Here is a 12457-nt window from a genome sequence, read left to right as displayed (position 1 = left end):
TGACCAACCATCCTGGCACAGAGCATCTTTCCTTCACAGTTCACTATGTACTTGCTGGGTGCTCTCTGCTATTTCATCTGAGTTGGGTTTGAATCACAGAACTGAACAGCAAGAAAATCTTGCCTGGGTGAGGAATTATCTCAAGAGACTTCTGCAACTGTAGGCACAGACCTACAACTCCCATCTTATCCAGGGACAGACAAGGTAACCTACAGTTGTCTGGGATTTTAAATGAAAGGCAAAACCAGGAAGTTTCTGCAGGTCCCCATTGCCTTCCCATGTAATGGCATAATTTTCCTCCAAACAAATTAAATTTTAAGTTCTGCCAGATCAAATCAATACCATCCTGTGTATCACTTTTTATCTGTCCATAAATGCTTCAAAGGACAACATAAAGATATATGCTGTTCACCCCATTTGCCTGCTTCACCCTTAATAATATGGCTGTTTTTCTTTTAGTGATAAATAATTTTGATGGTGTCTGTCTTTTCAGTCACAAGTGGGAGACAATATTTCTCACAGATGGTATTTGAAGATGTTCTTGAGTTTCTTAATGACATTCATGGGAGCAGGGAGAATTCTAGCAGACAAACCAATACCTTTTTTTTTTTTTTTTTAACCTTCCCATGCATTTTGATGAACTGTCATTTAGCCAGTGTTAATCTTTGCAGAGCATGTCTGGTCAATGTGAAAAAAACTGAACGACTGTGCTCATTTGACAAGTCAGAATCTGGTAAATCATCCACGCAGAGCTCTCTTATGTGCCTCTCTTCATCATACCTCTAGAATTTTTTTTGTTTGATGATCGTTTTTCTACATGGTTGGTCAAGTCATGACCTGGGTATTTTTTAAGTGATTGCCTGTAAGAGAGCTTGTGTGACAACAAATACACCTCTGCCTTGTGTTTATCAGCACGTAGTTCAGCAACACGCTCTGGGTCTGGATAGCAGGAAGCTACTTGTGAATAAAGTCTCCTTATAGTGAGTAGAGGATTAAGAATTCCTCATAACATTTCCATCTGACAGCCTTATGTTAACCTATGCAAGCTGATGTGTGGATCTGTACTTGTGTTCTGGGAGAAATAACCCTACATTGCCAGTAATCGTATAATTCTGAAAAGTCAGCCTGTTTATAAGCCCACTGCTGTCTTCTTTCAAATATGATTCTGTTAAAGCTATTCACAGTTTGAAAACTAGTCCTAAGGGAATGTTTCTTCTAAAAAATTTATGCAAGAACAACATCAGCCTATTCTTTTTATTCCAGTATTGTGTAATCAGCTGCATTAAAATAAACTTGTTCTCACTACTCATGGACTGACACTTCATATAAAATCAGAACCATAAATGAACGGAATAGTTGGCATACTTTAGATAGCGCCCACATTTATGGATAGCACATGAATGCTGTTTTATCTGTTCCAGAAAAATTTCCAGGATGTAATTAATGTACTGGGAACAAAGAACTCCCCATACCAAAGCTACCAGAGCATTTCTGCAAAGTATACCTGAGAGATGCTCTGCTAAAACATGATCCTGTAGCACCCTTTATCTAGGGGCAAGCCCCTTGCATGAAGGGGTGAGCGAACTGGAAGATGGTGCTGAACACCCAAGAGTAACACACCCCAAGGCTGCAATGGCCACTAGAACTGACAGCATTTCCTCTGCTGGGCAGCAGGTCTGCTGGAGGGGGTTGTGGCTTCTGAGCAAATAACCCTACTGTGTCCTTCTAATTATTTTAGTTCAGAGCTGCATACTGAATTCCCAACAGAGATGAAGCAGAGGGAAGGAAATGTGCTAAAAGGAGAGAGAGGGGAAATATCCTTCCCTTTCTGATGGCCACTCTGCACAGCAGGAATGAAACACACTTTAGTTCACTCATCTCCAGAGTAAATGGTCAATGTTTGGAACAGCATTCACCTAGTGCTTGAGGTACTCTCCTGTAATCACTTCAAATGCCAGCATGCTTCTGAAAGCAAAGATTACACATATCCACTGAAATCTTACCCTGTTTTACAGTACTCCCCACACCAGTGGCAGGGACTTGGTGAATTTGAAATAATAAGAAACAAAAAGGGCAGCAGGGGCCCTGTTTGATATTCAGAGCTATTTCTGAGGGAAACAGAGAGACTGAAACAATATCTATCTTGGTCTGCTTTTCCCTTCCCAGATGTACAGTAAGAAACAATTTAAGTGAACTGTGGAAGAATGGGTGTGTTTAACCTTCCGGCGTGGGATAGGAAATCCTTTCAAAAGGAAAATAAGCTTCAATACTACTTCTACCTTCTGAAACAGAGCAGTGTAAAACTTAAAACAAATTAAAATGTTCAAATGGTTTCTGATAGGCTGAAACAATGCTGCCTCAGTTTTTTTAAGAGCCTGCTGTTTTCTGAGGGGTGTTACTCCATAGCAGCTCAAGCAGTCACTGGATAGTTAAACTCTTCTCTGACTTGCACCAAAGGAATGTCTCTAAGAGGAGATTTGAATTGGTTCAGAGCTTGGCAGCAAAGAGGCAAATCTAGGCCTCTGACTGCATGTAGTCCTAAGAGATAAACTGCAGTTCAAACCACAATTATGGACTTGACGCAGAGATTACTGAAGGCAGACGTCTGGCTTGTGTTCAACAGGACTTCAGGCTAGAAGATGATAATAGTTCCCTCTGGCCTACAAAAACTGTGAATTTTTAATGTATTCTTGGAAACAGAGGCTTAGGCGTGATGATAGGCATTCTTCATGTCACCTTCTCCCCACAGAGATGTCTGTGCCCTGGCTGCTGTGCACTGTAAGCCATGCTGGTGCTCACCAGATTTGGGGTTGCAGAGCACAGGGGGACTGCTGCTGAGCGTGGGGCTACTGCTGAAGTACCCGCTGCTGCCACAGCTGCTCATGCTGCTCCTCCGCACGGCCGACACGATCTTTATCTCCTTGGTGGGACTCACTGCAAGCAGAGAGAAAGCAAAGAGAGAGAGGGATCAGGTACCAGTTATTAAGCCATTTCCCTATTTATTTTTTAAAAAAAAACAACCCAGCAACAAGCTATGCTTTCACTGACAACACTGGAAATGGATTAGTATGGCCTACATTGTTAGAAGAGTCACTGTATGAGAGTAATGCTGTAACTAGCAGTATGGCTGAACTGCTCCCATTGCAGTGTCTTCTAAGAGGCATTCCAATATAGGGAACTACATTTTTCCAGTTTTTCTTTCCCTTCTTTCAGTTCTTACTAGATATTACTGTTCACAAATGCTGCAGGACCCCTTCCCCTCACTTTTAATTTTCTTGAAAAGTCTCCATAGAATGTATGACAAATTACTTTGAGTTTGGGGGCTTTAACCAATTCAGTTTGAATGTGGATCCCAAATTTTGATCAGCATCTGAAATGCCGTTAATACAGATATTCCCCAGGGAGCTGTAGGTTTGGTAAAATGAGTGAATGGACAATCCCTATGAACAGGGACATATAATACTCAACCCTGCATTTTTTTCTAACACTGAAACCCTTTGTCCAAAACCAATCTTTTAATACTCCATGGAGCCACTCTACAAACAGCAGTGTAATTAATGAGTCACCTGAGAGAAAACTGGTGTGTTTCCTGTTGTCATGGTTCTGCTTGCGCAGGCAGAACGGGCTGTCATGGCTTTCTGGCATCAAGCGAGATTTCTCAGTGAGGAGCTCCATTAATCGCCGCCGCCGGCGGAAATTCATTCTGCACTGGTAGAGCAAGTTGCTGTCCATAAAATGGTGCTTGTTGGACACTAGGAAAAGAAATGGATACAAAGTCTATGCCTGGTAGGCATAGAAAGAAATCCAAGCAGACCCATGTGCCACTTGCATGCTACAGACCTTGCGGTAAGGTTGCAATGCTCAGAGCTCTCCTCTTCCCCTGTGCAGCCTCAGAAAGAGGAGGAAGGTGGCCAGCTTCACACAGGCGGCTTCAATAGACACCCTTTATAGCAGCAATAGCAAACTAGGAATTGTCGTGGCAAATGCTGAGAAGAATCTTTTACATTACTTTGATTAATGATAGGCACTTTTTATTGCCCAGTGGAAATAGAAGTACTTTATCCCTCTGACAGGTTGCATAATGGCCCATCTCTGTGCACGATTCCTCTGTAAGCCTTGCTGCTGCTGGCCCCACAGAGCAAACTTAGCTCCTTATGTCAAGTTTTGTGTACATTCATCAGTCTAGGGCAGCCCCTGGAGCTCTCTCCAGATACCTTGTCCAGAACTATAGAGCAGCAAAGAATCAAGACCTGTGTATTTCCTCTGTCTTGTTCACCACAGACACTGTGTTCCAGACATTTCCTGCAGGCCACTTCCCCGCTTTGCACGGATACACAAGGTTTGGGAACGGGCACCTGGCCAAAAATCATTCCTTACATAATGAAGAAAAATCTTAATTGCAACCTGTATATGGACACTGAGAGCAAACCTCAGGCTGCTGGTGTCAGAGCAGGAGCACCAAGCCTACCCCCAGAGTGCTACATCACTATAACATCTACGTCTTCACTGCCACCAATGCTGTGATGAAAAATGCAGTAGTTGGATGGAGCTCTGTGCCAGGTCTTGAAAGTGCTTTGACTCCTGTAGGTCCTGACTTCAGGAAATCTCTCTGGAGTACTCTGCATGTAAAATAGCTGCAGTAGGTGTTTGGCAGCATTTTTCTCCATTTTTACCCAGCTTCTGTGATAACATTCTGCAGAAATAATTTCTCATAGTTGACCTTTTCACCGAAGAATCTAGCTTCTGGATTTTCCTAGTTTATAAATTGTATTTCTTGCAAAACTGAATTATAAGAACTGGTGGGCTATAGATATTTATGTGTAAAGTGTAAAAAACAACACAGGTATGCACTGAGGTCAGTCAAGTCTATAATTACATGTCTCAGTCACTTGGCCTCCTACTGCAGACACAGAACTTTTGCCTTGCTCTTTGCTCTGCCCAATACACGGGGTCCGAAAACCAGCAGAATCCAAGGTGCTACACAAGAACCAGAGCCTGGAGCCCTGCTGGCTGATTTCCTTTCATTCTCATCCCTAACACAGTCTTTCTGGCTATCATCCCTTTTGAACACTCCCTGTGTCTCAGGTTACTCTTAATAGAACTATAGAACTACACCACACATCACAACCTTGCAAAATAGGCTGTATTTATACATAAACTGCCAGTAAGTCATGTGATGTTTGTGATCTGAAGAAATAACCACAAAGAGGAAAAAGTCGGTCCAGTCACCTCCAGGGATGTCAAGTCACCCAGACAATAAGGAAGATGCCAGTCCTAGATATGATCCTGAGGGCACCGTCTTCTATGTGGATGCAGAAAGTGCCTTATGAAGTCAGACCATCTTGTGAAGAAGCATATTCCTTGCCTGCCTGGGTCACTGTCACACAGACCACTGTCTGTACAAATGGACTTCTATCTTGGGGACACAAGAAATAATCAGCACACAGAAACTTTCTGAACTACTCATGCTGGTGCCCAAGCTGCCACACAGACCATCTGCCCCAGAGTCGCATGGCACAGGTTCCAAGGCATCCCTTAGATTGCCTGGCTCTCTCAAAGATCTTTGAAGAGCCAGTGCCACTTAGCTTTTGTCTGCTTCCTTTCGATACTGAATCTCTTGGGACCTCAGGGATGAAAAATGGCTTAGTTAAGTCAAATTTAGCATCACAAGTACCTTGTTACTGTGTTCTGACACATTAATTATTGCAGGCACACACTGCTGCTGTGCTCCCCATTTTGGATACACATCATATGCAATACTATTAAACAACACTTACTAACAAGCACTATTTTTGAAGAATGGAAGTAGAGGAGAGATTTGGCAACCTGCCTACATCCCCCAAAGGATTTGCTATCAGAAGCAGAGTTAGTACGTAGGTGTTTGCAGCTACCAGTTTCATTTTAAGATCACTGACATAATACGTAAAAGTAGCAATATCTATCAATATCTTACCACATTATTAGAATAACTGAATTTAAAGACAGAAAAAATTATGAGACCATCTCAAACTCAATCTTAAAAAGGCAAGCTTTACTTATTCAGCACTATTGCAATTCATAATCTTAAATGAAAGAGAGCTCCACAAATGCTTCCTTGGAAATAGAACTGCTGTGGCCAACCATTCACAATGTAAGAAATATCAGTAGGGTTTCTGAGTCAAGTTAAATATTATGACGCCACTGATTTTAACAAAAATTATTCTTTTGTTTGTGTCATTAACTGAAGTGCTCTGACAGTACTCAGAAATTATGATAATCAGAGATAAACACACACTCATGCTGCAGACATTGTCAGGCACTCCAAAATTCAAGAATTACTGACCATGAAACTAGATACTCTAAACATAGATGAACATGATGCTGAACATATTTTAATGTTTTGAATTAAAATTGTTTCAAATAAACATTGTCATATTTATATACTTAAACAAGCAAGGCTAAGGTCTTCCACTTAAGTCATTAATCTCTGCTGTAATTATTTCAGTCTACAGAAGGGTAAATTTTTATACAATAGATGAGTGCAAGTAGAAAAGCTAAGTCCAATGGCTGTGTGTTGGAGAATATTTGTATATGATTTACACAACAAAGGATTTGTAGCCAAAATTATTAGGACATGTAGCATCAGCATAGAATTTGGCATGCTCCTTGACTTTCATATTTTTACCTCCTCATTTCTAAGGACAGTTCACATATCATGTGCTTGTAACATCATGTAATTTTTTACATATTTAAAAATAAACTAGAAATAGAAATAGGAGCAATATAGCTAAGACTCTCTCCTTGTACACACATTAGCAAATAAAGTCTCTCACCAAAACTATTTACTGTGCTTCATGGGGCTTTGTTGTTTTTTGTTGTTTGTTTTTTTTTGTTGTTTTTTTTTTTTGTTATATCATCTGAGTTATTAATGATTTGTGATTAAATGTCCAGGCTGTGACTCTGCCTAAGGATGAGTGTATCTGGAACGGTGTGGAAAAAGGAATTTCCACGCCACAGATCAGAAGAAGTTGAGGAAGGGGAGGCAGATGTGGGGCTGCCTCTGAAAGCACTCCTCGGGTGCAGTGGCTGACTTTAAGCAAGAGCCAGGAGAAGCGACACATGTCCTTGGTAAATCACAGTTCTGGGAATGCTGGATGCAGAGCACACACAGAAGGCTGGGTTTGTTGCACTGGCAGCTGCTGGGTGAGGGCTACAGGTGCAGTCATGGTGCTCAGCCCAACTGCTTTAGCAGCCCACACTTTGCTGCAAGCAGCAGAGAAAAGTGGGAGTGAAAAGCTTTTCCAAACCAATGGCACAGTGCTGAGAGGGTTGCACAGACTTGCCCAGGAGCAGTTTCTTTAAAGGTAATTTAGAGGTTGCTACCTCTGGGTGTTGACTCAGAGGCAGTAGCAGATAAATTCGTGGCAGCTGACAAAGCTCTTGCTCCAGGTACCTCTCATGCAAGTTGCTGTTCTAGAAAGGGATTAACATTACTACTTCTGAATCAGTTCACTGCCCTCCATAGTGCAGCATGGAAAAGTGAAGTGGCTCCCATTTCAGTTTGTCTTTAACAGTCAAGCCATGGCTGAAGAGTACCAGGACCTGCATTTGTACATTATGAGGGTGATGTAAAAAGCAAGGTGGGGTGACTTCATGTTTCTTGCTCCAATTTAATTCACAACTGTTCAGGTGGCAACATGTTCAGGTTACAATGTGCACCTTATGCAACAGAAAGAAATGAACCAAAGAGAGTAAAGTAAAAATATGACAACTGGAAACCTCCAAACCCATCAAAGTATACAAGAGCATTTACTGTCCTGGAAGGAAAGGCAACAGTGCTAATATATGTCAAATGTCAAACTTTGGAGGTAGAGTCATAGCCCACCAGTCTAATCTCCCACATACACAGGCCACAAAATTTCTCCCAGAAACAGAATTTAAAAATTAACTTTTAATCTTACGAAAAATTTAGTTTACTCATACTTTAAAGCATTTATTGACCACTTTAGTCTTCCTTTTACAAACTATTCAAGCCTTCAGTCCCTTGCCCTGACAGAAAATAAAGATTAAATTCAAAGCAGAATTTGCTTAACTTTAGCTGGTAATCCCTGGATTTTATCACACCTTCATTAGAAAGTTACATACAATCTAGTAAAAAATCTGCAAAGAAATTTGTGAAGAGATGAAGCCAACTCTCAAACGTATCTTTTATCAACTGAATAAATCCTACACCCTAAATTCTGACCTTTTTTTAGCCCTCCTGGAGTCCTCTTCAGAAATCTTTATCTTTTGTAAAAATCCACTTCTCAGAACTGCATGCACTTCTCAGAACTGCATGCCCCCAGTTACAGCCTTACTCCCCTTTTCTTACTGGGTGTTGTTCTTTTTGTACATCCCAGGCCCACCATTACTGCTACATTGTACTGCACAAATAGTATAAAATGGGAATAATTTGTGCCCTGCACAGCATTGTTCCATTTTCTAGATGCACTGCCTTGTAGTTATACCATTAGGTATACAAAAAAATCTATCTTTTTTGAGGTAATGACCATTTAATTAATAGAGTTCAATTATTTGTTTACTGTCTCATCTATCCCTAGAGTTTGCAAATTTCATTGGCAAGGATTTTAGCTGGTCATTCACCATTTACATTACTGTTCAGATGAGAAAAATCAGAATATTAATTTTGGATTTTCTCTGTTTGGGAGCACTTAATGTTGCAGCTTTGGTGCTTCTAGTTCCTGTTCTGTTCACATACATAAAATATAAATAGCAACATCCATGCAAATCTTCTTTCAGCTTCTGATTCTGACATAAAATCCCATGATCTGCATGGAGCTCACAACCTTTTCTTTTCCACTTTTTCATGGAGGCTGATGCACAGCAGAGATAGAAATATTAGCTTTACACTGATTACATAGGACTGAGAAAGCTTCAGAAAGTACAAAAGCCTATTTTAATAAATGGTATGACTCATGCCTGAAAAATCAGGCCATTTTCATAACTGGCTTTTCCCCCAAATCCCTCCCACCACTTCAATTCCCCATGATTTTTAGTGCTGATAATCTGTGTACATCTTTACCGTGGTGATTAATGCTTTCTCCCAGCTGAAAGCTGCAGTCCCCAGTAGGACACATCCAGTGAGGCACTCCAGCTGCTCTGCACGTCCCCAGAAACAGCACTGCCACCAAGCAAGCTCGTGGCTGCAGCCAGGGAACGGCTGTTCCATGCTCAGGGAGCGGTGGGAAGGAGATCAAAGGTACGAGGAGCCAGATGAGAAACTTTTCTCAAGAGAGCAGAGGACACACTGAAGTGTGTGCTTGTTTGTGTGAGAGTGTGCCTGTGCTAGGGTTAAGAGGAAGAGGCTATAAAACACGGGCAGAGTGTATGGATTTTTCAGTGTAGATATGTAATATCTTTCTCCACTTAAAGACAAAAGCAGTGCTGAACTCTTTCCAGCAGCGCACAACATATTTCCAAGTCTTTGCACAAGGCAGCAGCCCCAGTATATTCACAAGTACACTTTATCTTTTTAATGAGGTAGTTTCCTCTATTAAAATGATGTCAAATGCCGTTTGAAGTTGCAAATCTTTCTAGACCTTCACTATTACTGGCTGCAATAGTCTGTGCCTTCATAGAGCCAGTCACAGATGACCATATCAGTTTTGACCTCTAGAGTGGCAGGATATTACCCCAAAAAAGCAACATCATGCCAAGAACAAATGCAGGATGATGTGACACACAGTGACAGGCTGCAGGGGCTGGCAGGGGCTGAGGGGCTATCTGAAGAAGAGCACAGCTGGAGCTGCTGCCACCTGCACCCAAAGTGTGCTCAGGGAAGAGTCTGGCTCCCATTCCGTGTCATTTTGCTTGCTCCCTCCCCTCTCCAAAGCAGAACCAGTGTTTAAAAGGGAAGGAAACAAATCACCACATAAAATATGAGTTCCTTAAAAAAATGCCTCTCTCTATGGATAGCACACAGCTTGCTGAGCCAGCCTCCTCTGTGCCTCAGGCCTTTGGCTAGCACAGTTTTGGTCCCTTGCCAGACAAACAGTGGAAGTGTGTGTCCACTTTGGCTCTCACAAAGCAGTGGTGAGTCCGTGGGCTTGGCAAACACCGAGGGCTGCTGAGAGCTGCAGAGCGGCTGCGCAGGGTTCAGCCAGCCCCCAGCCCCCAGCCCCCAGCCCCAGCCCCAGTGCCACCTCTGCCACCGTGCCCACCGTGTGCCCGCTGTGCTGCCCCTCTGCACTCTGCCCTGCACACACACGTGTGGCTGGAGGAGAGGAACTGGCACTTTATTCAGCACTGGACAATGCTTTCCCCACTCCTCTCAAAGCCTTCCTGTTTTTCTGCTAATCTGGCACTGCAAATGCATTTTAATCATGGCACCTATTCAGATTAGTTTCCTTTTACACATTGATGAATTCCACCTGCTTGGATCCCCCACAAATCCAGGGAATGAGACTACAGATGTTCAGTGAGCACAGGGGCCTGGATCTTGGGTCTTGGATTCCCCACACTGCATAAACACAACACTTGCATTTCCACCTTTTATGAATGTTTATATGCTACACAGACCGTATATAAGCCCACCTGTGCATGTATTCAACCATCACGTTAAACTCTCGGCAGTACAGCTGCACTAAATTGTATTTTTTTTCTTATTTGGATTACAAGGAATCCAAATTTTGAACAGACAATGGATCTAAGTTTGAACTGCTCTTGTTTCCACTGATCCCCTTGTATAAATCTGCGAGGCAGATTCTGGCCCTGCAATACAAAATCTAGAGAGCTGTTCCAGCTCATCCTTCTAATGGTGAAGTCAGTAAGCATGTCTAGAAATAAATAGGTCCTGTGACTGTAAGTAGGTTCAGGAAAAAAAAAAAACAACAAAAAACCTGTGCTATAACTACAGCTCTCTGAATTATAACTTGGAAGACTTTCTGAGCTGTTTCAATGAACTGTAGTATATTCATGTATTCCAAAAAAAGTCTAGACTACTTTATATTGTCTTTAAAGCATCAGGATTACAGTAAACTGTCAAAAAGTTCCTTGGGAACTGAAATTCAGAGTATCCTGTTCTTATTAAGGTGGAGTGTTCTCATCAGTGCATTAATATGTTATTTTTGCTGCCTTAAAATAGGAATGAAGATATGTGTTTCTATATACATTTTGTCTTTCCAGCCAGTTTGCCATCTATTTACAGTGTATTTTCAAATACACATTACTTACTCTAGCATGAAAAGCCAGTGTTGAATCACACACATTTCAGCAGTCTTTTTGGTTTGTATATGAGGATTTATCATCTTTAATTTAGTAAGTTTACAGAACACAGCCAACTGCTTTTCTTTGCTTCCAAATAAAGCATGGAAAGTAAAGTCTGTGGCAAGGGAAGCAGAAGATGAAAAGGCCCATCTGGGTATCTCTTTCTTTTTTTTTTTTTTTTTTTTTTTTTTTTTTTTTAATTGCAGCTGCTAAAAAATGAAACCCATTCTCTGTCAGAAAAATAAAATTCAATAATTAATATGAAAAGAATTTGTCATATGTTATTTGCATAAAGCATGTGGCTCTTTGAAAAACCAAATCCATTCCTGCTGTAGATAAAGACAACTGCAAAAGCACAATGAGAAGCTGACATACTAAGGAGCTGGGGGTTTTTACAATTGCATACAAAGTTCTTATTCTTTGACTTCTTGCAAGGGCAAAATCATAAAAAATATGCAAAGTGGTCTCCAGATTTAGCATAAGCAGATGAATTACTCTGGGTGAGGTTACTGTCCCTACACATAGGAACTGCCATATGAACAACTGAGTGCTTCTGCCTGGCATTAGCATGGGGGCAATAGGACTTAAAAAAACAAAGTTTTGTTGCAATGACACTTGTAAACTTTTATCTGCAGTTGATATTTCTAAGAAAGGGGCTCCAAATAGAAATCTTGAATTAAAGAAGAGAACATTTCACATACATGTCAAGTTTTCACTTTGTAAGTGAATCATAATCAGCTAATCATAAGCAGTGGACATTTAAGGTAGCACATAGCAACACAGCAATTTTAGAAGAGAAGGAAAGCTTTTCAACAAAAGCAAGAGAAATAATACTTTGTTATATATTCAATCCACTACCACAATTATAACAAACTTTCAAATGCATCATGAGTCTTGATGCTTAAAATGAAATGCACTGATCATTTTCAGACGGGAAACTCTGCTGTATAAAGGTAGAGAGTCCTTGCAAAGAATAGAGACAATTAAATTATAGATATAAGACTTTCCTGCAGAGACAGGGACATAGCACATGTCAACATTTACTGTTCTCACTAAGTCATTACAAAGTGTTGGTTTTCACCTTGGAAAGTAATTTGCACAGCGGAGTTCACAGATAAAAGATTAACTCTTGAAAGGAGATAAGCACCTGCTTCTGTGCTAAGCCAGCAGAACACATGTCTAGCTTGAACACACCTGGTCTGATCAAGTGCAA

The 12457-nt window shown here is 41.1% G+C and overlaps 1 protein-coding gene across 4 annotated transcripts in view; it reads right to left on the bottom strand.

Moving 5' to 3' along the window:
- DEPTOR (DEP domain containing MTOR interacting protein) overlaps nucleotides 1-12457 on the bottom strand; it is a 75314-nt gene that overhangs the window by 25088 nt on the left and 37769 nt on the right. For all 4 annotated transcript variants that reach the window (XR_014953034.1, XM_021546564.4, XM_085572479.1 and 1 more), the window contains exons 6-7: nucleotides 3567-3752; nucleotides 2800-2934 (exon numbers count right to left, since the gene is read on the bottom strand). Coding sequence is in view for 3 of the 4 variants with exons in the window: in XM_021546564.4 (XP_021402239.1) it covers nucleotides 2800-2934; nucleotides 3567-3752 (321 nt within the window). In the remaining variant the exon portion in view is untranslated. The remainder of the gene's footprint in view (nucleotides 1-2799; nucleotides 2935-3566; nucleotides 3753-12457) is intronic.

Source organism: Lonchura striata, chromosome 2 (assembly GCF_050655825.1).
Source record: "Lonchura striata isolate lonStrDom1 chromosome 2, ASM5065582v1, whole genome shotgun sequence".
Taxonomy (NCBI): Eukaryota; Metazoa; Chordata; class Aves; order Passeriformes; family Estrildidae; genus Lonchura; species Lonchura striata.
This window is presented reverse-complemented; position numbering and strand designations above follow the sequence as displayed.